Source organism: Scomber scombrus, chromosome 2 (genome assembly GCF_963691925.1).
Source record: "Scomber scombrus chromosome 2, fScoSco1.1, whole genome shotgun sequence".
Taxonomy (NCBI): Eukaryota; Metazoa; Chordata; class Actinopteri; order Scombriformes; family Scombridae; genus Scomber; species Scomber scombrus.
In genome coordinates this window covers 36,804,988-36,830,600 of record NC_084971.1, presented here as the reverse complement: position 1 = coordinate 36,830,600, position 25,613 = coordinate 36,804,988, and the positions used below count along the sequence as shown (strand labels likewise).

General features: G+C 45.7%; 2 protein-coding genes across 4 annotated transcripts; both read right to left on the bottom strand.

The window, feature by feature from the left end:
• Positions 1-32: 32 nt before the first annotated feature.
• mtif2 (mitochondrial translational initiation factor 2) lies at positions 33-14,640 on the bottom strand. Of its 3 annotated transcripts, none has more exons than XM_062438665.1 (14): positions 14,527-14,640; positions 13,301-13,440; positions 13,019-13,139; positions 12,030-12,201; positions 11,486-11,646; positions 5,833-6,009; positions 4,733-4,872; positions 4,129-4,253; positions 3,510-3,714; positions 3,164-3,416; positions 1,939-2,079; positions 1,478-1,642; positions 1,261-1,401; positions 33-202 (listed from the first exon to the last, which is right to left on the bottom strand). In XM_062438665.1, exons 2-14 carry the CDS (start codon positions 13,436-13,438, stop codon positions 33-35), a joined length of 2,109 nt encoding a protein of 702 aa, XP_062294649.1. In that variant the 5' UTR covers positions 13,439-13,440; positions 14,527-14,640. The 3 variants fall into 3 exon arrangements, with proteins under 3 accessions (XP_062294649.1, XP_062294657.1, XP_062294642.1); XM_062438673.1 differs by having other exon boundaries at positions 13,301-13,433; positions 14,527-14,623; XM_062438658.1 differs by having other exon boundaries at positions 14,502-14,617.
• A 467-nt stretch (positions 14,641-15,107) lies between these two features.
• On the bottom strand, positions 15,108-22,347 carry LOC133987553 (NACHT, LRR and PYD domains-containing protein 12-like). The gene is made up of 5 exons (XM_062426955.1): positions 22,238-22,347; positions 17,711-17,884; positions 17,112-17,158; positions 16,233-16,310; positions 15,108-15,130 (listed from the first exon to the last, which is right to left on the bottom strand). The coding sequence occupies exons 1-5, from the start codon at positions 22,345-22,347 to the stop codon at positions 15,108-15,110; spliced, it is 432 nt and encodes a 143-aa protein (XP_062282939.1).
• Positions 22,348-25,613: the final 3,266 nt, after the last annotated feature.

Sequence of the window (25,613 nt, the reverse complement as noted above, 5' to 3'; positions counted from 1 at the left end):
TCCCGAACAGCAGAGGATCATGGGAAGTCTCATTAGAAGCCGGGGTCCCAGGAAGTGACCTGTGGTACTTCCTGTTCCTCGAAGCAGACGATGACATCACCGGCGGTGAACTCGATGTCGGAGTCAGCTGACAAACCGCACTCCATCCCCGACCGCACCGTCTGCACGTCGTCTTTGTGATGCTTCAACTGCTTCAGAGAACCTGCGGAGAACATCAGAGACAAGCATACTGGTGAGCCATTTCTAAAACCAATGGATTAATTAAAAGTCAGGTTATAAGCTGTTGTTTCTACAAAACGGATAAGTGACAAGACTTTTATCAGCAACTGTACACAATGTGCCACCACATCTCTCACCCAGAAAGCCTCGTTATAACAAACACCGATGCAATCTGGGTAACCTCAGGTCTCTGAAGCAAAAACCTTCTTCTCTGTTGGCTGTGGAATTGTCGATCTGTGATTAACAAGGCAGACTTCATTTCTGCTCATGCCAACCACCTCTCCTTGCTCTCACTGAGACGTGGATTAAACCAGAAGATAGCCCAACCCCGTCTCCACACACTGGCCTACTAATCTCCAACAAATGGAAACTTAACCCACTGCTGCCTCTAAACATCTTTGTGTCCTTTGAATATCATGCCGTCTAGGTGACTGCTCCGGTGAAAGCCTATGGGGTCATTGTTACGAACCCTCAACCCGCTGGAATGGATTGTAAAATAAAGTGATATTTATTATATTTTATATCGACACGTGGTGACAAATAATAAACCCAACAGAAAAGAGCTGCCAGGTGCTGATAAACCAAGATAACGAAAAGAGACTCCTTACAAATAAAATGAGCTTACTGCCTAATGATGAATAATAAACAACAAATAGCATATTTCTAAAACTAAAACCTAACTAACTACTCTATAGCAAACAGAAATACGAGGGATCAGCGCCCCTAAAGCTAGCTAAGACAACACAATGAAAACAGTGCAGCTAACGGTACTTTTCTTACCCTGACCCAACTCTGAGTGACCCAAACACACGACCCGCTACACAGAATGACTATCCAGGACTTCTCTAAGGTTCCTGACTCACCCTCCCAGACGGTGTTCTGTAAGGTTCTCTAAGGTTCTGTAAGGTTCTCTAAGGTTCCTGACTCACCCTCCCAGACGGCGTTCTTTAAGGTTCTCTAAGGTTCTGTAAGGTTCTCTAAGGTCCCTGACTCACCCTCCCAGATGGCGTTCTGTAAGGTTCTCTAAGGTTCCTGACTCACCCTCCCAGATGGCGTTCTGTCCCCTGATGAGTCTGAATTTGTGCCGCCGGTCCAGTTGACCTTTCTGAACTCGGCAGCCGGCGACGGCGACCTTCTTCTTCCCCACGGTGACGTCGAACACGGCGAGCACCGTGGCCTCACCTGTGGGAGCGAGCAGGTGGTCAGCTGACACAACGCCTCCACCAATCAGACGCCTCGATGATGATGCGTTACTCACCGACGGTGTTCTCCGTGACGAGCGGCTGCAGTTTGCTGCTCAGCTCTTCCTTCACCCCGTCGATCAGCTTGTAGATGACGCGGTGAAGACGCAGCGGCACACCTTTCCTCTCCGCCAGCTGCTGGATCGACTTGTTGGCCGTCACGTTGAATCCGTAGATGGAACCTGACGGAGAACCGAGGAACGTTCTTTATGACATCATTGTGATGGTTTATGACAGAAGGGTCAAACTCTTAGTTCAGGAGCCACATTCATCCCAACTAGTTACTCCACTCATTAATATCCATATTATAACGTTACTATTATAAACCATTTACTAAACAGATGAACAGCTTGAGATACAATTTAAACATTGTTTTACAGAATATTTTGCACAGAAGGTTTTAAATATGATCACAATGATGTAATCATGTTCAGGGTTTATGACATCACAGTGATGTCAGCGTGATGTCAGTTCTTACCTCCGAACGTCTCGGCCAGGTTTACGTCGTTTTCGGAAACGTCTCCGATGCCGAAGTGAACGAGCTCCAGCTGACACTGCTCCTGAGCGTCGTAGCTGTCCAGCACCTTCAGGATGGCCTCCACCGAGCCGTCCACGTCACCTGAGGGTCAAAGGTCAGGATGTTTACCTGCTCCAACAGTAGCCAATCACACAGCAGCTGGTGTAGTTACCTTTAATGACCAGCGGGTGTAGTTACCTTTAATGACCAGCAGGTGTAGTTACCTTTAATAGCCAGCAGGTGCAGTTACCTTTAATGACCAGCGGGTGTAGTTACCTTTAATAGCCAGCAGGTGCAGTTACCTTTAATGACCAGCGGGTGTAGTTACCTTTAATAACCAGCAGGTGCAGTTACCTTTAATGACCAGCAGGTGCAGTTACCTTTAATGACCAGCAGGTGTAGTTACCTTTAATAGCCAGCAGGTGCAGTTACCTTTAATGACCAGCGGATGTAGTTACCTTTAATAGCCAGCAGGTGCAGTTACCTTTAATGACCAGCGGGTGCAGTTACCTTTAATGACCAGCGGGTGTAGTTACCTTTAATGACCAGCGGGTGTAGTTACCTTTAATAACCAGCAGGTGTAGTTACCTTTAATGACCAGCAGGTGCAGTTACCTTTAATGACCAGCGGGTGCAGTTACCTTTAATAACCAGCAGGTGTAGTTACCTTTAATGACCGGCAGGCGTAGTTACCTTTAATGACCAGCGGGTGCAGTTACCTTTAATAACCAGCAGGTGTAGTTACCTTTAATGACCAGCGGGTGTAGTTACCTTTAATGACCAGCAGGTGTAGTTACCTTTAATGACCAGCGGGTGCAGTTACCTTTAATAACCAGCAGGTGTAGTTACCTTTAATGACCAGCGGGTGCAGTTACCTTTAATGACCAGCGGGTGTAGTTACCTTTAATGACCAGCGGGTGTAGTTACCTTTAATAACCAGCAGGTGTAGTTACCTTTAATGACCAGCGGGTGCAGTTACCTTTAATGACCAGCGGGTGTAGTTACCTTTAATGACCAGCGGGTGTAGTTACCTTTAATAACCAGCAGGTGTAGTTACCTTTAATGACCAGCGGGTGTAGTTACCTTTAATGACCAGCAGGTGTAGTTACCTTTAATGACCAGCAGGTGTAGTTACCTTTAATGACCAGCGGGTGCAGTTACCTTTAATGACCAGCAGGTGTAGTTACCTTTAATGACCAGCGGCAGCAGCAGCTCCTCCCGCTCCACCTTCTCGCTGGGTCTCATAGCGAACTTGGTCTTGTTGGCTCGGTACAGAACCGACTTCCTCTGCCTCCAGCTCAGGTGAGACAGATCTGCTCGCTCCTTCCTGTACTCGTCCAGATGTTGTTTCTGCTTCACCTCGATGACGCGCTGCTCCTCCTCCAGCTTCTGCTGCTCCTCCTCGTAACTCCTCCACTCCACCACCTCCCTCGCTCGTTGCTGCAGGAGGAGACGCGTTAATGTAATATAACCCTTCAACAGGAAGCAGTGAATGATATAATAAAGCATATATAAGGTGAATAGGGTTCGGACCTCAGACTCCACCTCCAGGATCACCTCCCCAGCAGACGGCAGCTCCTTCCAACCAACCACTTCCACCGCATCGCTCGGTCCCGCCTCCGTCATCACTTTCCCGTTCTCATCAAACAGGAAGCGGACTTTAGCCCAGCTCTTCCCCGCCACCAGCACGCAGCCTCGCCTCAGCGTTCCCCGCTGGATGACGGCGGTCGTTACGGGCCTGAGGACACACGGAAAGGTTCTCCGATTACTCCTCGGTCCAGAACTCATAGAACCGGAGTTATACACCAATACCGGAGGTTATCCAGAACTCATAGAACCAGAGTTACACACGTTATTAACGTGTTATTAACGTGTATGAACCCTATAATAAACATGTCATTAACATATAAACGTGTTATTAACGTGTAATAAACGTGTTATTAACGTGTTATAAACATGTTATTACCGTGTTATTAAACCTTTAATAAACATGTTATTAACGTGTTATTAACCTGTAATAAACATGTTATTAACGTGTTATTAACCCTGTAATAAACGTGTTATTAACGTGTTATAAACGTGTTATTAACGTGTTATTAACCCTGTAATAAACGTGTTATTAACGTGTTAACCCTTTAATAAACAGACTCACCCTTTCCCCTTGTCAGTGCGGCTCTCGATGATCAGTCCTTCCACCAGTCCGCTCTGTTCGGCCTTCAGCTCTAAAACCTCGGCCAGCGCCACCGTGGCCTCGGCCAGAGCCAGCAGGTTGTCGCCCTGGCAACGACGATGACATCATCATGTTACAATGTTACATCACACTGATCTCTTCTTTATCACCACGGTAACTACAGACCTCCGCCTGCGGGGGGCGCCACAGTCGACTGAGTTTAATGTTTCTGTTTCTGACTCTAAACGGTTCAGATGAATTTAATGTAAATAAACTTTTAAATAAAAATGAACTAATTGATCTGCAGGTCAGTCTCAGCTCGTCTGTTTTATTTGATCATTTTCTGGTTTAATAGAAATCATCACTGTTAAATACTTCCTGTTAACTTCAGAATAAGAGTAAAAAGATCAGCAGTGTTAACCTTTAATTATTAATATTTAACCTGAATAAACTCAGATTGATAGTTTATCATCAGAATTTAATGTAAACGTTTGTTAATTAAACTTTCAGCATCATTAAACATCTTAACTCTGATCAATCAATAATAATCATTAGAGGTTAATCAATAATGTTATTAGGTGTTTACCTTGAGAGCAGAGACGTGGATCGACTGGACGTCTCCTCCCAACTCTTCACAGACGACGTCATGAGACAAAAGTTCCTGTTTGACTCTCTGAGGGTCGGCCTGAGATTTATCACACTTATTAACGGCCACGATGATTGGGACTGAAAGACAGAGACACGAGACACTGTGAGACACTGAGAGACACTGTGAGACACCGAGAAACACTGAGAGACGCTGAGAGACACTGTGACACACTGAGAGACACTGTGAGACACCGAGAGACACCGAGAGACACTGTGAGACACTGTGAGACGCTGAGAGACACTGAGAGACACCGAGAGACACTGAGAGACACTGTGAGACGCTGAGAGACACCGAGAAACACCGTGAGACACTGTGAGACGCTGAGAGACACAGAGAAACACAGAGAGACACCGAGAGACACTGTGAGACACTGAGAGACACCGAGAAACACCGAGAGACACAGAGAGACACTGTGAGACACCGAGAGACACTGACAGACACTGTGAGACGCTGAGAGACACTGTGAGACGCTGTGAGACGCTGAGAGACGCTGAGAGACACTGAGAGACACCGAGAGACACTGACAGACACTGTGAGACACTGTGAGACGCTGAGAGACACTGTGAGACACCGAGAGACACCGACAGACACTGTGAGACACTGTGAGACACCGAGAGACACCGTGAGACACTGTGAGACGCTGTGACACACTGAGAGACACCGAGAAACACCGAGAGACGCTGTGAGACGCTGAGAGACACACTGAGAGACACTGAGAGACACCGAGAGACGCTGAGAGACACTGTGACACACTGAGAGACACCGAGACACACAGAGACGCTGAGAGACACTGTGAGACACCGACAGACACTGTGAGACACTGTGAGACGCTGAGAGACACTGAGAGACACCGAGAGACACTGAGAGACACTGTGAGACGCTGAGAGACACCGAGAGACACCGAGAGACACTGTGAGACACTGTGAGACGCTGTGAGACACCGAGAGACACTGTGAGACGCTGTGAGACACCGAGAGACACTGTGAGACGCTGAGAGACACTGTGAGACAGATGGACGGACGGACAGGTGGACGTACCTCCGGCCCTCCTAGCGTGCTGGATTGACTCCACCGTCTGGTTCATGACGCCGTCGTCAGCCGCCACCACCAGAACTACGATGTCGGTAGCGTTGGCTCCGCGGGCTCTCATGGAGGAGAAGGCAGCGTGACCCGGAGTGTCCAGGAAGGTGATCCGCTCTCCGGTCGGCAGCTGGACTGTTGAAGAAGTGTTTAGGTTGTAATAACTAACTTCACCACTAGATGTCACTAGACCTCCAGACAGAATAAAGTGTAAAGCATTACACCGCGTTCCAAATTATTATGCAAATTATATTTTTCTCTGATTTTCCTGAATAGTCAATGCAAATGACAGTCAGTATAATTTTCAAGTCATCAACCGTTAGAGTATAATTCGAATTTTATTGAACAAACGTCCCAATAATAAGTTGTTTTTTTTTTAATAAAAATCTCAAAAAGCACTGTTCCAAAATATAATGCACAACACAGTTTAAAAACATTTTATAGGTTGTAAAGAACTGAAAATGGTCATTTGTTGAATTTGCAGCATTACGAGGTCATATTCTAACAGGCCCAGTTACATGTTAACATACAGGTAGGACCCTTCTGTGATATCACCTTCACAATTCTTGCATCCATTGAACTTGTGAGTTTCTGGACAGTTTCTGCTTGAATGTGTTTGCAGGATGTCAGAATAACCTCCCCGAGCTGCTGCCTCCCACCCTCATAGACCCTCTAGGATGCTCCAAAGGTTCTCAATAGGGTTGAGGTCTGGGGAGGATGGGGGCCACACCATGAGTTTCTCTCCTTCTATGCCCATAGCAACCAATGACACAGAGGTATTCTTTGCAGCATGAGATGGTGCGTTGTTATGCATGAAGATGATTTTGCTACGGAAGGCACGGTTCTTCTTTTTGTTCCATGGAAGGAAGGTCAGTCAGAAACACCTTCAGGGACCCTAAAGGGGCCTATCAGCACTCTCCCCATGATTCCGGCCCAGAACATGACTCCCCCACCTCCTTGTTGACGTCGCAGCCTTGTTGGGACATGGTGGCCATTCACCAACCACCCACTCCTCCATCCATCTGGACCATCCAGGGTTGCACGGCTCTCATCAGTAAACAAGACTGTTTGAACATTAGTCTTCATGTATTTCTGGGCCCACTGCAGCGTTAAGGGTTGGTTGAGGGTGGCCGAATAGAAGGTTTATGCACAACTGCAAGCCTCTGGAGGATCCTACAGCTTGAGGTTCGCGGGACTCCAGAGGCACCAGCAGCTTCAAATACCTGTTTGCTGCTTCGTAAAGGCATTTTAACAGCTGCTCATTATGCCTTTACCTGTGTAAGGTGCGGATATAGGAGGAGTCGAAGTTGCAGGTACAAAATTCGTTACTTTATTTACTATACTTTAACAACTATAAAATCAGGGGAAAGGGTAGGGGGAAAAGTTCTGTGTGGCGAGAGTGGCTTTCTCTCAGTGGCGTCTCCCAGGTGAAGCACATCAGGTCCTAATAAGCTCTGAGCGCAGACGCACTCAGCGTGCGGCCTCTCCGCGGCACTGTCCAGGGTACTGAAGGTGACAGGTTAATGTGACACTCAAACCGCAACAAACTCCGGGCCGATGGACGTTTAACACGTTCATCACTCCACTTCCAGATGATAAAGCAGTTGAATAGGTCTTCTTAGAATAATGTTGAAAGGTAAACGAATAGAACATGATCTTACTTTTCCATCACGGCCTTGAAACACTTCCTCCACTCGACCATTCCTCCACATGTGACGTGGCAGCCTTTCATCATGAACAAGAACAAAATCTCCAACCTTGAATAAAGTTGATTTCACACTTCTGGTACAGTGAGCGGAACGCAACTCCATCAGATATTCTGTTTTCCATCTGTTCCAAAACTCACCCACCAGTTTGCGGCGGTAACTCCAGCGCTTCGTCAGCTGTTCTCCATCCACCTTCCTGTTGTCTGTGACCTGGACAGGCTCCGCCATTTCAAAGACGAATTCATCCGTTTCACTTTTCCAGACGAGGCCCAGGACCTTTAATGGAGTGGAATCGTTCCCTTGTTCCTGTTGTTCCTGTGACCATTTTTGTTGAAGTTCAGGACTGTTTGTTTTCCACTTACAAAAATCCATCCCCGCACTTGCCATGATTTCTCTGGCCTTTACACACAGCTCTTCCGCTGCGTCACTGTTGTCGGCTCCACTTATGAAATCATCCACATAAAGACCTTCTTTTATTATCCGTGCCACTTCAGGATTTTCTTCTTCATGTTGTTTCAGATGGTGTCGTACAGTAGCTGCCAACAGAAAAGGACTCGATGACACTCCAAACTGGACTCTGGTCATCCTGAGTGTTTTCACCTTTATCTCCCTTTGCGACATCAGCTTGTCATCTGTCCAGAGAAATCGCAGTGCGTCTCTGTCTCTTTTGTCGAGGGAGATTTGCAGAAAGGCTGACTTAATATCTGCCATTACAGCTACTGGATATTGTCTGAATTTGATCAGAATGTTCAAAAGGTCAGGATTTAAATTTGGACCTATAAGCAGACCTTCGTTTAATGAGCAGCTAAATTTCTCATGAGAGGAGGCATCGAATACAACTCTTAATTTTGTCGTAGCTCTGTCTTCTTTTATGACTGGATGATGTGGTAAATAGTACACTGGGTCATTTGTCACATTATCATTGACTATTTCCACTATATCTTCTTTTAAATAGTTTTGAATAACAGCGTCATATCTTTCAAAAAGAGTTGGATTAATTTTAAACCTTCTCATTAGATTATCAAATCTGCTTTTAGCTGTAACATAATTTGAGGACATAGTTACATGCTCATTTTTCCAGGGCAGTCGGACTTCGTATCTGCCGTCAACAAACTTCACAGTTTCTTCAAATCTTTTCAGAACTGTTTCATCTGTCTCGGAATATAACTCTTCCTTACCTATTCCGAGTGACTCCAGTTCCCAAAAACTGCGCAACTGGTTGGAGAGCGCTTGGTCTTGCTCCACACAGACATGCAGCAGTTCAACGTCAACAGCTTCGGTGACAATATTCAGTGTGGTGACTTCTCCTTGCACAAGCCATCCAAACACACTCTCCAGCGCAACAAGTCCGTCTTCCAGCTTTTCCATTTTGCCAGTGACAATTCTCCAGTACTGGTCTCCTCCAATTAGGACTCCCAGTTCTTCTGATTCCATTCCTCTCACGGGAACATCCGCCATAGGCATTCCTTTTGACTCCAAATCATTTCTTATCGTTTCACTTGCCATTTTAATAATTGAAGAGCTCACCTTGGGCGTCTCCAGGAGCTGAACTTCGATATTCTGATTATTTCTGATGTTCCTTAAACGCACCTTCACCTTCTTGCACATCAGTCTTTGAGGTGTTTTGGAGCCAAATACAAAAACATTCAGTGTTTCTTTACCTATTACTGGCAGGTTAAGTGCTCTGGATATGTCTTCTCGAATAAAACTACGTGAGCTACCTCCATCCAAAAGACATCTAGCCACCTGACTTTGAGTGGGTGCGTCTATCCAAACGGTAGCTGTTTGGAGTAAAACTGTACTACTCATAGAACTACTGGGAGCTGCACTTGCTATCACTGCATCTGTTGTAAGATTTCGGGCAAGTTGCTGTGTGTTTTCTTGTCTCTCTTCTGTGTGTTTTTTTTGTTGATTGGATAATTGAGGGCAGACTACTTTGTGGTGTCTTCGTCCACATTCTTCACAGGTAATTCCCTGCGTCTTACAATTACGCGCTATATGTCTGCTACCTAAACACACAAAACACTTTCCTTCTTTTCTCAATTTTTCTCTCCTCAGTTCAAGAGTCAGTTCTGTACAGTTCTTAGATCTATGATTGTTTCCTCCACAGAATACGCACCTTGGCTCATCTCTGACGCTGACTGCGTGGAACGAGGCTGTAGAGGCTGTGTAAGATCTCCTTTTTTCCGGTATTCTCTTCTCCGCATAGGGCCTTTCCCATTGTTTCTCTTTATCTGGTTGTTGCACATTCTGGGTGAGATTAGCTGTTCTTTCACGACTTTCAACCTCTTTTTGGAAGAACGTCATCAGGCTTTGGACACTGAACGTGTTGTCATTATTTGCATCATCTCTTTCACTACCGTTTTGACGGGTGAACTGCAAAGCCATTTCTTCTGGTATCATCTTCATGAGAATAGGGCAGAGCAAGTTGCCATAACTGTCAGAGACTACTCCCATTGAGCCTAAACTGCGCACTTGTATCTCGATGTCATCATATAGCCTGCGTAAAGCTGCGACATCCCAGGCCTTTTTTACTGGTGCCAGATTTAATAGCTTATTCATATGTGCATTTATGATGAGATCTTTACGCCCAAATCGGCTGATAAGCATTTTCTTTGCATTGTCATAATTTTCGTCTGATAAAGAAAGTCCCATAACTACATTAGCTGCTGTGCCATATAAAAACGATTTCAAATAGGTAAATTTATCAGACTTGGTTAGACTTGCATTATTGTCAACTGCTGTCTCAAACTGGCTCCAAAAACTCTGCCACTTACTGACATCTCCGGAAAACTTCTCCATGACCAATTTTGGCAACTTGACTGCTGGAAATCTTCTCACCTCATTGTTTGAATATTGGGTAGCCACTGAAGCTGCGCTCTGATTGTCGTCCGTATTTCTCAGGATGCGTTTTATCCTGGTCTTTCTTGATATGATTCGATCCATGTATTCAAAGGTTGAATTGACCTCATCTTCCAAATCATCCACTGCTGTCTCCGCTTCAATGTCATGATCACTATCCAACAAAGCTCTTTCTCTCGCCGTCAGATGTTCCAAGTATTCATCCAGCACATCTATGCTGGGATCTTCTTTTCCAACCTCCCGATCAATCTTGTCCAAGAGTCGTGTCGTAGCGGCCCGTACTGCTCCCCTTAGTTTCTTTTGTCTTTGCAGGTTCGACATTGTTGCTTTGTCCTATTGTCCGCGTCTTCAGCTGTCATGCGTTCTTTTTGTTTCTTCTCTCGGGGTTTCGGCACCAAATTGTAAGGTGCGGATATAGGAGGAGTCGAAGTTGCAGGTACAAAATTCGTTACTTTATTTACTATACTTTAACAACTATAAAATCAGGGGAAAGGGTAGGGGGAAAAGTTCTGTGTGGCGAGAGTGGCTTTCTCTCAGTGGCGTCTCCCAGGTGAAGCACATCAGGTCCTAATAAGCTCTGAGCGCAGACGCACTCAGCGTGCGGCCTCTCCGCGGCACTGTCCAGGGTACTGAAGGTGACAGGTTAATGTGACACTCAAACCGCAACAACCTGCACGAACCCGTCTGTGCTCTGAATCAGCCTCAAACCTCTTCACAGTACGATGATCACGCTTAAGTTGTCGTGAAATATCGAATGTTTTCATACCTTCCAAGGCATAGCACTATTTCCTTTTTCTTTCCCATATTGCGTGAAAGCTTTGGTCTGCTTAATAATGTGGAACGTCCTTAAGTAGTTTTCCTGTAATTGGGCTCACCTGGCAAACTAATAATCACAGGTGTCTGAGATTGATTTCAGTGATCCAAAGAGCCCTGAGACACAACACCATCCATGAGTTTAGTTGAAAAACGAAAAATTAAATGTTTATGACCCTTAAATCCAATTTGCATAATAATGTGGAACGCGGTGTAAAGTGGTGAATTACCCAGAAAGGCTCCGATGTGCTGCGTGATGCCGCCGGCCTCCGTAGACACGATCTGACTCTTCCTCAGACTGTCCAGCAGCGTCGTCTTACCGTGATCCACGTGACCCATGATGGTGACAACGGGGGGGCGGGGCTTCAGCAGGGCGGGGTCAGCGGGGGGTCTGAGGTCAGGAGTCAGAGGGCAAGTTAGATAAACACACTGGGAACACTGGGAGCACTGAGAACACACTGGGAACACACTGGGAACACTGGGAACACACTGGGAACACACTGGGAGTACTGGGAACACACTGCGAAAACACTGGGAACACACTGGGAACACACTGGGAGCACACTGGGAGCACACTGGGAACACTGGGAATACGGGGAACACACTGGGAGTACTGGGAACACACTGGGAACACACTGGGAACACACTGGGAACACACTGGGAACACACTGGGAACACACTGGGAACACACTGGGAACATTGGGAACACACTGGGAACACACTGGGAACACACTGGGAACACACTGGGAACACTGGGAGTACGGGGAACAGAACCTGCGGTGTGCATCCCGGTTCTCTCTCTCGCGGTTCTGGCTCAGTTTGGCCCATCTGAACTTCATGCCGGACCGAGTCACCGCCTCTTTGATCCACTGCTCCTCCAGAACCGAGCTCGGCTCCAGCGCGTCTACGTCCACCGTCGTGTTCAGCAGCGCCTCCAACACGTGATCTGCAACAGAACCTCATCACTGACGGGGAGAACCAGGAGAACCAGCAGAACCAGGAGAACCAGACAGGGCTTCCCACATTAGCTCTCCCCTTTATAAACGGCTAAACTGCCTCTTTTCTGTTGTTCCCGGTCCGATCGTCTGTCTTCATGCCTCGGGTCTTTGTCCTGCCCGTTCGGCTCTACCTGCCGCTCCCCTAAAAACTTGCTACAGCTGTTTTTGGACCCTCTTTGTGTTTAGTTTGAACCACAGACTGTATATAAAATGGACGTAACATCTGTGACGTCACCCATTGGTTTGTGGACTGCTGCTCGGAGGCCAATAGTATCGGATCTGAGCAGCGCCATCTTAAACATTTCAGGTGCATGCTGGGAAATATAAAAACAGGGATTCTACTTATATGGGCATCAGGAGGAGCATGAGGCGCCCTCCTGAACCTGTGAACCAATCAACCTGCCAATCACCACGTAGCCACGCCCTAATGCATACCCTGCTTTATCGTCACATATAAAATCAGGGAGGCCAAAATGTCCCAAATGAACATCATACTGCATTGAAGAAGGCTTTAAACTAGCGATTGAGACCATAAACACATTTTGAAAACGTTTACTGAGGTTAGAAATCAAGTGAGAAGTTGGTGAATTCTCCATTGACTTGTATAGAGACGGAAGTCCTTTTGACACCAAAACGGTCGCCCCCTGGTGGCCTTTTGATAGAATGCAGTTTAAAACTGCATTCTATCAAAATCTATCTGTTTAATTACAAAACAACTTTTTTCAGCTCAGACGACGACAGAGCTTCCTGTTTCCTGTTTCTTACCGAAGTCTTTGTTCATGGCGTGAGCGAGTGCCTGCACCGTCATCCTCTGCCGGATCTCCACTTCCTGTTTGTCCTCTTTAGGTTTGCCCTTGCTCTTCTGATCCTTCCTCTGACCTTTGACCTGCAGACACCACATACATCACAGACCAGCCGCTTTCTGATTGGTTGCCACACACACACACAAACACACACACACACACACACACACACACACACACACACACACACACACACACACACACACACACACACACACACACACACACACAGCATCAGACTCACCTGTTTGCTGGCGAACTTCCTGCTCTGGCAGGTGAGGGGGGGGGCGGAGCGGGGGACAGACAGGAAGCTGCTGATCAGCGCCGGGTCAGCGAGGACGAGCCGCCGGGCGCCACGCATCACTGATGACATCACACTCATACCTGCAGTACAAGTACAAGTATTATGAGTGATGTAGTTAAAGTACTACAGTAAACGTACAAGTACCTCAAACTGTACTGCAGTAAAGTACAAGTACCTCAAACTGTACTGCACTAAAGTACAAGTACCTCAAACTGTACTACAGTAAAGTACAAGTACTTCAAACTGTACTACAGTAAAGTACTAGTACCTCAAACTGTACTACAGTAAAGTACTAGTACCTCTAACTGTACTGCAGTAAAGTACTAGTACCTCAGACTGTACTACAGTAAAGTACAAGTACCTCTAACTGTACTACAGTAAAGTACTAGTACCTCAAACTGTACTGCACTAAAGTACAAGTACCTCAAACTGTACTACAGTAAAGTACAAGTACTTCAAACTGTACTACAGTAAAGTACTTTTACTTCATAAACAGTAATCCTCCCTGATGGTGCGTTCAAGGACTCTCGAACATCAGAGGTTTGACGGATCACAGAACATAAAAAATAAATATGTGAGTTAGTTAAGTTTAGTATTTAACTAACAAACATTAAAACTTTCAGTATTAAAGTATTTAAATGCCAACAGTGTTCTCTGAAACTGAAACATGTTTTCTATCAGACTGAATCCAGTCATCAGGCTGTTTTGTCCTGAGAGCTCCTGAAGGCAGCATCTCTAACAGCTGATCTGAGCCTCTAAGGAAGCGCGCGGGTAAACTCATCATGTCACTTTATTATGATGAAGATGAGTTTACAGCTGTGATGCTCAGAAATACTCATAAAACCCAGAACACTGTCACACAGAACCTCATGCAGATGTTACTGGGTTTAACCAGCTTCTGGTCGCCATGGAGACGGCTCAGCTCATAAATAAACTAACGTGCTGCTGGAATGAAACCAGTGTGAGTGATAATATCAGAGCCGAATGATCCGCTATAAGCTGCTGCTACCTGTACAGGCCTGAAGCTGCGCGTGCTCAGGTGTGTTTACCTGGCAGAGCGGAAATACACCTTTACTAGGTGACGTCTGGTGCTGCAGTATGAGAGCGGACAGGAAGCAGCTAACTGTCTCAGGGGTCTTACCTGTTAGTGACGTGTCTCCTCTCACCTGTTAGTGACGTGTCTCCTCTCAGCTCATCATGAAGAAGACAGTTTATCTCACATATAACTCCACCGTGCTGTTAACCTCCGCCAGGGCGCCGCCATGACACCCAGCTGACAGCCCGACATCAGCTCACAGCGCCTCCAGCGGCGGGGAGGAGAACTACTACTACTACCGCCACCTGCTGTTCGTGAGAGGGAACTACATGCAATATACTGCTACTGTTACTGTTACTATACTACCGCCCCCTGCTGTTAGTGAGAGGGAATTACATGCAATATACTGCTACTACTATTACTACTGTACTACTACTACTACTATTACTACTGTAGTACTACTACTACTATTACTACTGTAGTACTACTACTACTACTACTACTACTAATAATAATAATAATAATACTACTACTGTTACTGTACTAATATTACTACCATTACTACTACTGTACTACTACTACTACTACTACTACTATTAATACTGTACTACTACTACTATTACGACTACTACTTGTTAACTCACTGCCAGCATATATTTTATACCTTTATTGTAAACTTCACTCTGCTGAACTTTGACCTGTTGTCCTCGTTCATAAACACCTCTTTGTGCCACCTAGTGTTAAAAAAGCACATTACACATTAATCAGTGTAGAAACCAGATGGTTTCTTGACCAAATCAATCAGCTGATCCCCAGATAAAAGTGGAGCAGGTACAAAACCTGATCACATGTTATAGTTCCAACTTGTTTATTTATGTTTAATAATGTTTATAGTTTGATATGAATTTGACTCATTTTAGCAACAAGCTAATCAGGACGTTGGGACTTTATTATCATTGATGTAAATGTGAGGAAATAAATCGTTTTATACACTGATGAATTAATTGTGTTACAGTAAAATAATCATTGGATCCTGACAGTAACAACAGCAGAGTCAACTGAGACTAATCAATGAATCATGTAGAAGGAAAAATAACTGAGTGTTTGAGTCTGAGACAGATCTGCGTCACAGTGCAGAGTGTGTGTGATGTTTGATTTCAGCAGCTGATCTTCAGTCAGCAGAGTTTCTGTCTGAGAGACTCTCTCTCCTACAGAGACACAGAGAGACTCTCCCTCCTACAGAGACACAGAGAGACTGTCCCTCCTACAGAGGACACAGAGAGACTCTCCCTCCTACAGAGGACACAGAGAGACTCTCCTTCCTACAGAGGACACAGAGAGACTCTCCCTCCTACAGAGATACTGAGGAACAAGACCAGACTCCAAACCCAGCATACAGAGGTTCAATGAATGTGGTGGTGAAGGTGTGGAGGTGGATCAGTGTGTCAGATGAGACTCTGTAGAAGGACAGAGTGCCAGCAGGACAGTCCACATACACTGCTACTCTGTTAGAGACAGAGGAGGAGGAGGAGGAGGAGGAGGAGGAGGAGATGGATGAGGAGGAGGAGGAGGAGGAGGAGGATGTTTGTCTCTTATTGTGCCAGACAGAGTAACCAGCATCAGAGCAGATCAGACTCCAGGACTGATCATTCCCTCCAAACCAACAGTCTTCACTGTTTCCTTTCCTGCTGATTCTTCTGTAACTCACTGCTACATCAACTCTTCCTCTCAACTCGACCTCCCAGTAACAGCGACCAGTCAGAACATTTCTACACAGCAGCTGAGGATCACAGTCAAATCTGTCTGGATGATCAGGATATGACTGATGCCCCACACGTGTCACCTTCCTGTTGTTGTCAGACAGTTTGAGTTTTCTGTTCACTGTGTTTGGATCCAGTTCCAGTTCACAGGCATCTGATGGAGAGAACGAGACACAATACAGCTGCAGTTTATCATCTGTTGATTTATGAACAACTTTACTGAAACCATTCAAACTTAAAGCGTCTCCATGACGACTGTGTTGGCCTCATACCAGCAGACAGAAGCAGGTGTGCACACAGTCACACAGCTTGATAACAAAGGCTGCATCTCAACTCTCTTATTTCATATTTCCTCCTCCATCCTGGCCTGAACAGGAAGTTGTTCTGCTCCTCCATTTAACGTTCATCCCAAGTCTTTCTACAGTATTTCTGCTCTGAGGAAACGTGAGAGCAGCCTTCACTCAGAGTAAGTGGACCTTTAACAGTTCAGTTAGAACATGAACAGTCAACATGACAGTGATATTCAGTAATATTCATGTTTTTTCATCAAGTTTGGTGTAAAGTGAAGGTCTTTGCACATCAAGTCTGTTATTTTCATCTCAAACTGTTACAAACACATTTTAGTCCAAATGCTCCAAACAGCTGAAGTCAGTATGAATGAATGAACTTTATCTGCAGGAGAGACATGAGGGACATTTTGGAGCAGGTAGCGCCACCATGTGGACATTTATAAAACATTTCTCTTTTAACTCCTGAACTGTGACGAACAGAAGGAAATTTCTGTTTCATGGATTCATTGGTTCAAGATAAATGTCAGTTTAGGCCACGCCCATTTCTGCCAGAACACATTTTCCATCATTTTGAACTTTTTTCACTTCTTTTACATATTTCATCCAGTTTTTCTCATGAATCAAGTTCTCAAAGTTCTCATGAATCAAACTGAGAACACACTCACACTTCCTCAGACCAGGTTTCAGTCTCTGCAGTCCACCATGGTCCATCCTGGAGGAAGAGACAAAGACACAATCAGCTTCATACACCTTCACTCATATCCACCATTAAACATGAACCAGAGTCCCTCAGTTAGTCAGAGTGTCTGTCCATCTGTCCATACCTGAGAGTGTCCACCTGTCTGTCCATACCTGAGAGTGTCCACCTGTCTGTCCATACCTGAGAGTGTCCATCTGTCTGTCCGTACCTGAGAGTGTCCACCTGTCTGTCCATACCTGAGAGTGTCCACCTGTCCATACCTGAGAGTGTCCACCTGTCTGTCCATACCTGAGAGTGTCTACCTGTCTGTCCATACCTGAGAGTGTCCACCTGTCTGTCCATACCTGAGAGTGTCTACCTGTCTGTCCATACCTGAGAGTGTCCATCTGTCTGTCCATACCTGAGAGTGTCCATCTGTCTGTCCATACCTGAGAGTGTCCACCTGTCCATACCTGAGAGTGTCCACCTGTCTGTCCATACCTGAGAGTGTCCACCTGTCTGTCCATACCTGAGAGTGTCCACCTGTCTGTCAATACCTGAGAGTGTCCACCTGTCTTTCCATACCTGAGAGTGTCCAGTCTCCAGTGTGGATCCTCCAGTCCAGCAGACAGAAGCTTCTCTCCTGAGTCTCCTGGATGATTGTAGCTCAGGTCCAGCTCTCTCAGATGGGAGGGGTTGGAGTTCAGAGCTGAGGCCAGAGAAGCACAGCCTTCCTCTGTGATCAGACATCCTGACAGACTGAACACACACAACAGTTCATCTAATGAGCTTAAACACATTCTCAACTCAGTAAACAGGATTTTGTCCTTCAGGCCTTTATGTTCACACTCAGCGCCCCCTGCTGTATGTTGGTGTCATGCAGATACATTTTAGGTTAGTAGAAGGAGAGAAAGCACATGTTGCTGCTGGAGGCTGAATTGCTGAAGCTCAGAGTTTAATCTAATGCCATTCTGTTTTAACTGTGGCAGAAGAAATGTCTTTAAAGTAAAATATTATTTGACAACATTTCTAAAGACACTAAGAAGATTTAATAGAAATTTAATTGTAAGAAAAATGCTTATATATCTTTGTTAAAAGAAGACATTGTATCAAGTCATACTGCCTTTTTAGTCAAGGACTTATAGCTTGTGTGTTATTCATCACTTCATTATTTGCTTCATTAGTGCTTGGAAGAGTATCCAAATAAGGAAACCCCCCCCACATTCATTGTAGAAAAGTCTCTCCACAAAGTGTGTAATCTCTACCTATACAGGAGTAGCCTGAAGAAATCCAGTCAGACAACTCTGTACTACTGTATGTGACTTGTCTCCTTGCTGCCAGCGACTCTGTGCATTCTTGAAGAGAAGTTTCTTAACAATAATAATGCTTTACTTTGAGTCTTCATTAAAGATTAAATGACAAACACATTCTGACTAACATGTTGGTGTGAAAGGAATTGTACTTACTGTATACTTGATCATACACAGAGGAGGGAAGTAACAAAGTATCTGTACTTTACTTGTATTGGTTACTGTACTCAAGTAGTTTACTCTTCCTCCCTCCATCTGAACACAGATATCTGGACTTTCTACTCCTCACATTGTCAAACAGACTCATTACTTGTTTCAACCTCAGTGACTTTATAAAAAGAAGACATGACGTGTAAATAAACTATAGAATACATCTTTTTATTTTTATTTTGGTGTGTTTGCTATGTGTCCCTGGTAAGATGCCCCCCCCCTAACCCCCCCGGGTGACTGCTCATATCTAAATGTGCTACTGAGGGAAAGTTCAACAATGTGCAGACAGAGCAGGAAGACTGCTGTCATAGACTCAGTGAAAGACTCACTTTACACTGCTCCATTATAACAGCACTAATAGTTACATTATATATAATATATATTTATACAACACAATCTGTGACAGTCAGTGAATCAGTGAGGAGAGATTAACATTTTTGAATGCATTATGCTCACCTTTAATCACATCTCATTAACACTGACAGCCCAAATATTACTTTTACTTTAGCAAAGAGTTGAATCAGTACTTCTACTTTAGTACACAATGAGAGAACTTTTTCCACCTCTGATATTACAACACATCGGCTCAGAAGGTACAGAAAATATGTTTATTATAAGAACTCTTCATGTAAATTAGAAACTGGAGAAAACAAAAGTATTACTTTATATACATAATCATAAAAACTGACCTGAGGGTCTCCAGTGTACAGTGTGGACTCTCCAGTCCAGAAGAAAGCTGCTTCACTCCTGAATCCTGCAGGTCGTTGTTACTCAGGTCCAGATCTCTCAGACTAGAGGACTGGGAACTGAGAACTGAGGACAGAGCTGCACAGCTTCTCTCTGAGATGTTACAGCCGCTCAGCCTGCAGAAGAATCAGCAGAATAGAAGAAACAATTGTAAATATTGCTTGAGCAAAGATTAATCTGGATAGTTCTGTGTGCACCTACAGAGCTTTGTTGGAGACTTTGACCACTGGCAGCAGCCTCAGAAGAGCCTCCTCTGAAGCAGAGTATTTCTTCAGGTCAAACACGTCCAGATCTTTTTCTGATGACAGTAAGATGAAGACCAGAGCTGACCACTGAGCAGGAAACAGTTCATCTGTGGAGAGACTTCCTGATCTCAGGTACTGTTGGATCTGCTCCACTAGAGAACGATCATTCAGTTCATTCAGACAGTGGAACAGATTGATGCTTCTCTCTGCAGACACATTCTCACTGATCTTCTTCTTGATGTACTCGACTGCTTCCTGATTGGTCTGTGAGCTACTTCCTGTCTGTGTCAGCAGGCCTCGTAGGAGAGTCTGATTGGTCTGCAGTGAAAGACCCAGGAGGAAGCGGAGGAACAAGTCCAGGTGTCCATTTGGACTCTTTAAGGCCTCGTCCACAGCACTCTGGTAGAAACGTGTTGATTTGTCTCCAAACACTTCAGACCACCAGGATGTTGTTTGTTCTTCTTCCAGCAGATTGACTCCAGAGTTGATGAATGTCAGATGGACATGAAGAGCAGCCAGAAACTCCTGAAGGCTCAGATGGACGAAGCAGAACACCTTGTCCTGGTACAGCCCTCTCTCCTCTTTAAAGACCTGTGTGAACACTCCTGAGTACACTGAGGCTGCTCTGATATCGATGCCACACTCTGTCAGGTCTGATTCATAGAAGATCAGGTTGCCTTTCTGCAGCTGCTCAAAAGCCAGTTTTCCCAGAGACTCAATCATCTTCCTGCTCTCTGGACTCCAGTGTGGATCTGTCTCAGCTCCTCCATCATACTTGACGTTCTTCAGTTTGGACTGAAGCACCAGGAAGTGGATGTACATCTCAGTCAGGGTCTCGGGCATCTCTCCTCCCTCTCTGCTTTTCAACACATCCTCCAGAACTGTAGCAGTGATCCAGCAGAAGACTGGGATGTGGCACATGATGTGGAGGCTTCGTGATGTCTTGATGTGGGAGATGATGGTTCTGGCCTGCTCCTCATCTCTGAATCTCTTCCTGAAGTACTCCTCCTTCTGTGGGTCAGTGAACCCTCTGACCTCTGTCACCATTCCGACACACTCAGGAGGGATCTGATTGGCTGCTGCAGGTCGTGTGGTTATCCAGAGGCGAGCAGAGGGAAGCAGTTTCCCCCTGATGAGGTTTGTCAGCAGCACATCCACTGAGGTGGACTCTGTAACATCAGTCAGGATCTCAGTGTTGTGGAAGTCCAGAGGAAGTCGACACTCATCCAGACCGTCAAAGATGAACACAACCTGGAACTCTTCAAACCTGCAGATTCCTGCTTCTTTGGTTTCAGTAAAGAAGTGATGAACAAGTTCCACCAAGCTGTACTTTTTCTCTTTCAGCACATTCAGCTCTCTGAAAGTGAATGGAAATGTGAAGTGTATGTCCTGGTTGGCTTTGTCTTCAGCCCAGTCCAGAGTGAACTTCTGTGTTAAGACTGTTTTCCCAATGCCAGCCACTCCCTTTGTCATCACTGTTCTGATTGGTTCATCTCTTCCAGGTGAGGCTTTAAAGATGTCTTCTTGTCTGATTGTTGTTTCTGGTCTGTCTGGTTTCCTGGATGCTGTTTCAATCTGTCTGATCTCATGTTCATCATTGACCTCTGCAGTCCCTCCCTCTGTGATGTAGAGCGGTGTGTAGATCTGATTCAGAAGGGTTGGGTTTCCTGCTTTAGCGATCCCCTCAAACAGACACTGGAACTTCTTCTGCAGGTTAGACTTGAGTTTACGTCGACACTTTGCAGCACGAGTTCCTGAATGAACAAACAACAAATGAAATCAGTGAGTGGATCCTACAGAAAGTCTAGAAATCTGAACATGTTTATTCAGCTCATCAGTGGAGGACAAACAGCCTCTGATCTGATGCAGATGTGTGCAGCATATTTACAGCAGAGTATGAAATATAAACCTCTCCCATGTTGCCTCCATTTCCTCTCCATCATGTTAAATCTGTTAAAATCCTCTTACTGCTCTGCAGAAGCTCAGCCAGCTCCTCCTGCTTCATTCTCCTCAGGAAGTGCAGTGTGATCTTCAGAAATGCCTCTCTGCTGCTCCTCCTCTGCTCTTCCTCCTCACCGTCCAACACCTCCTCATCCTCCCTCTGACTCTCTAAGCATTCTGGGTAATCTGGACTCAGACCCCTCTGGACTCTCTTCAGCTCTTTCTTCACAAAAGTGACGATGTTGTCCTCCAGCAGCTGGAACAGAAAGATAAAGTGAACATTTCATTTAAACTGGTAGAACACAACATGTGATTCATGTGTCAGTCTGAAGGCCTGCTGGTCTAAACAGAGCAGCATGGACACTGTTAGGACCTGAATGCTACTTTAGTATTTCATCTGTGGTTGATGGAGTTAATAGTAAAAGGTGTGTTTGTACATGTACACACCATAAATATGGAGTCCAGCTGTGTTTGATGCTGCTGTGCAGACTGATCACTGGGAACCTCTGAGCTCTGCTGCTGAACTCTGTGGAGAAAACATCACGTTTAAGGACATTTAATGATTCAAATCTGCACTCAGCTTATTAAAGACGTTCTGTCATGATGACTAAATGAACTCCTGTAAATGCTGCTCTGATTACTGGATGTTAAATTCTTACCTTCCATCAGCAGGTTGTCCATCTTTAAACACAGGAGGATGACCCATAGACCAGTCACTCTTAATGGAGACACAGCTGGGTGCAGGAGAGTCTGCTCTCTGCTGCTGCATCCTGATACTAATAAAACAGAGACAAAAGCAAGTTAAAGCTAGAAGAAATGAAGGATTAATCATCAGTTTAAATGTCAGAATTAATAGAAATCTTTCAGAACAGAGTGACTGATGAGTTTATATTGCTGCAGTGATGAAAAGAGGATGGCAGCGACTTGGTCATGAGTCAACAGAAGAAGAAGGAAGTGAGGATGTTCAGCAGGAGTTCTATGGCTCAGTAACAATCTGTGCCAACCTCAATAACTAAAGATGGAACTATAAACATCCCAGTTCACCTTCAGATGGATGAACACAGCATCAAGCAGCTTTTACTCTGTACAGACTCTGTTAGAGCAGCTACAAGGTGATCCAAACATCTTTTTAAAGACTGGCCCTGGTGCTTTATGTGTTTTCACAGATGTAAATGCTTCTCTGATTACTGGATGTTAAATTCCTACCTTCCATCAGCAGGTTGTCCATCTTTAAAGTTAATAAGACCACCCATAGACCAGTCACTCTTCATGGACACACAGCTGGGTTCAGGAGAGTCTGCTCTCTGCTGCTGCATCCTGATATGAATAAAGAAGTGAAAAAAGCATGAAGTTAATACCAAAGAACTGCTGCCCAGCTTCACTGAGTCTCTGCTGTCCAGCTTCACTGAGTCTCTGCTGCCTCCACAGACACACAGCCAGCTCCCAAAACATCAGCCCCCCTGCTGAGGTCCTCCTGTCTCTTGTTCTCCTTTCTCCGTGGTTTTGTTGACACCTTGGTCCCCAAATGTTCTGCCCTGAGCAGCTCTTTCAGCCTCCAGAGTGGTCCTGTCCATCTGTCCTGCCTTCTTTCTCCTCTTTGTTTTCTCCCTCCTGACCAGCCTGGGGGACATTAGGGAGCTGTCCCTTGAGGGGGCGACTGTCATGATTCCTGTTTAAGCTCTGTTTGTGTTGTCCTGTCTGTTTCTGTCCCTGCCTTCAGTTTCAAACCCACCTGCTCACCAGCTGCCACTGTGTAATTCCCTCATCAGCTCCTCACTACATATACTGCTCTCACTCATTTTGAATAAAGAAGTGCAAAAAAGCATGAAGTTAACACTAAAGAACTGCTGCTCAGTGCCTCCACTACACCCAACCAGGCCAGAAGGGATATATAATCCCTCCAGCATTTTCTGGGTCTCCTCCAAGTTGGACCTGGAACTCCTCTAAAGGGGGGCGTCCAGGAGGATCCTGACCAGGAGCCCAAACCACCTCAGCTGGCTCCATGTGAAGGAGCAGCAGCTCTACTCCTAGCCTCCCCCAGATGTCTGAACTCCTGACCCGATCTCTAAGGGCCCAGACACTCTCTGCTTGGATCCAGCATCTCATTGTTTGGGTCACTACCCAAAGCTGGTGAGCATAGGTGAGGGTTGGGATGTAGACTGACTGCTACACTGAGAGCTTCACCTTCAGGCTCAGCTCTTTCTTCACCAGGACGGTCCGGTACTGATGCTGCACCCATCCACCTGCATCACTGCTGATGCTGCACCGATCCGCCTGTCAACCTCACTTGTGAACAAGACCCAGAGATACTTAAATTCCTCTGCTTGGGGCAGTGACCCGCCCCCCTCCCCCCAAACCTGAGGGGGCAGTCCACCTTGTTCCAGCAGAGCAACATGGCCTCAGATGTGGAGGTGCTGACTCTCATCCCGCTTCACATGTAGAGACCAACAGAACAACATCAACCACAGAAAGCAGAGAGGTGGTTCCGAGGTCCCCAAACTGGACTCTCTCCTCCCCCGGCTGCACCTTTAGACTCTGTCCATGAAGATCACCAACAGGATCAGAGACCAGGGACAGCCCTGATGGAGCCCAACACCCACTGAGACCAGGTCTGACTTACAGCAGAGAATGTAAACACAGCTCTCACAGCGGTTGTATAGGGACCCAATGGCTCGCAGCAGAGACCCTGGTACCCCAAACTCCCACAACTCCTCCCACAAGGTCCCCCGAGGGACACGGTCCTAAGCCTTCTCCAAGTCCACAAAGCACATGTAGACTGGATGTGTGAACTCCCATGACCCCTCCAGGATCCCTGCAGAGCTGGTCCAATGTTCCACGGCCAGAATCTACATCGCTCCTCCTGAGTCAGAGGTTCGACAATCGGCCAACCATTTTAAAATTCTTACCTTCCATCAGCAGGTTGTCCATCTTTAAACTTAACAGGACGACCCATAGACGCGTCACTCTTCATGGACACACAGCTGGGTTCAGGAGAGTCTGCTCTCTGCTGCTGCATCCTGATACAAACAAACAACAAATCAAAGAGTTTAAAAAGATGAATGTTGAGCAGACTGTCAGCAGCTGAAGTTTTAGAAGCAGAATGAAAATCAGTAAGAAGACAGTGGATGAGAAACGTTCTCCTGTTCATCAACATGTCATCTGATGAAAGATGCTGTCTCATCTTAGTTGATTAGTTGACTAATCAGTGGTTGAGCTCTTTGTTAACTCACAAAGTTAGTAGTTCATTCTGAGTTATTGTGACTTATTATTCAGAAGTTGAGTGTCAGATGTGACAGTGAGTGTGAATAATGATGGTGGAGTGATGTGAGTGGAGAACAGTGATGGACAGTTAGAGATCCTCATCTCACCTCTGAGCTTTGGTCTGGCTGTCATGTTCCCCACACAGAGAGCTTTTAGAGGGAGGGACTCCCTCCTCTCTGTCCTCACACTGATCCATAGCAGAGAAACAGCTGCTGGGAGAGCTGCACTCACTCACTACAACATGGAAGATGTTCAGCTGCTCAGTTCACATCCAGTCACAGAGACTTTGGAGCTTCAGCTGTGGAGGAAACACAGAGAGAGAAGATGCTGCTGATGATTCTCCTTCATCAGTCCATCTGATGTGAGGCTGCTATCACTTCATCATCACTTCAATGTCAAAGTCTACAAACATCAAATGTGCCTTCTACTGACAGCTGGAGGAGGGACCACACCACCATCATCCATTACAAACAGCCAGGAGACAAACATCTGACAGGCTGCTGCTCAACATCAGCAAAACCAATCAGCTGATAGATTTTAGGAGACGGGAGGTGAAGACACATGAGTGTGTCTACATGAAAGGAGCTGAGGTGGAACAGGTGAACAGCTTCAGGTTCCTGCATCACTGACTCTCTACTGTTCTCTCTACTGTTCTCTGATGCTTTGAACATCAGCTGTTTCTATTATTTAGTCCACCCTCATTGATAGAAATTGACTAAATATGAGAAACAGCTCTCAGTAGAACACAATATCATTCAACAGCAGCACAAACTG

Excerpts from the sequence above, each read along its gene's own strand:
- LOC133987553 (XM_062426955.1), bottom strand. The coding sequence starts at position 22,347 with ATGCAGCAGCAGAGAGCAGACTCTCCTGCACCCAGCTGTGTCTCCATT. Across the intron at positions 17,885-22,237 it reads GGACAACCTGCTGATGGAAG|TCTGTCAGGATGTCTGATCA; the intron begins GTAAGAATTTAA and ends GTGTGTGTTCAG. Across the intron at positions 15,131-16,232 it reads CAACAACAGGAAGGTGACAC|GTGGCACAAAGAGGTGTTTA; the intron begins GTGTGGGGCATC and ends TTTTAACACTAG.
- mtif2 (XM_062438665.1), bottom strand. The coding sequence starts at position 13,438 with ATGAGTGTGATGTCATCAGTGATGCGTGGCGCCCGGCGGCTCGTCCTC. Across the intron at positions 3,715-4,128 it reads CGCACTGACAAGGGGAAAGG|GCCCGTAACGACCGCCGTCA; the intron begins GTGAGTCTGTTT and ends GTGTGTCCTCAG. Across the intron at positions 3,417-3,509 it reads TCCTGGAGGTGGAGTCTGAG|CAACGAGCGAGGGAGGTGGT; the intron begins GTCCGAACCCTA and ends CTCCTCCTGCAG.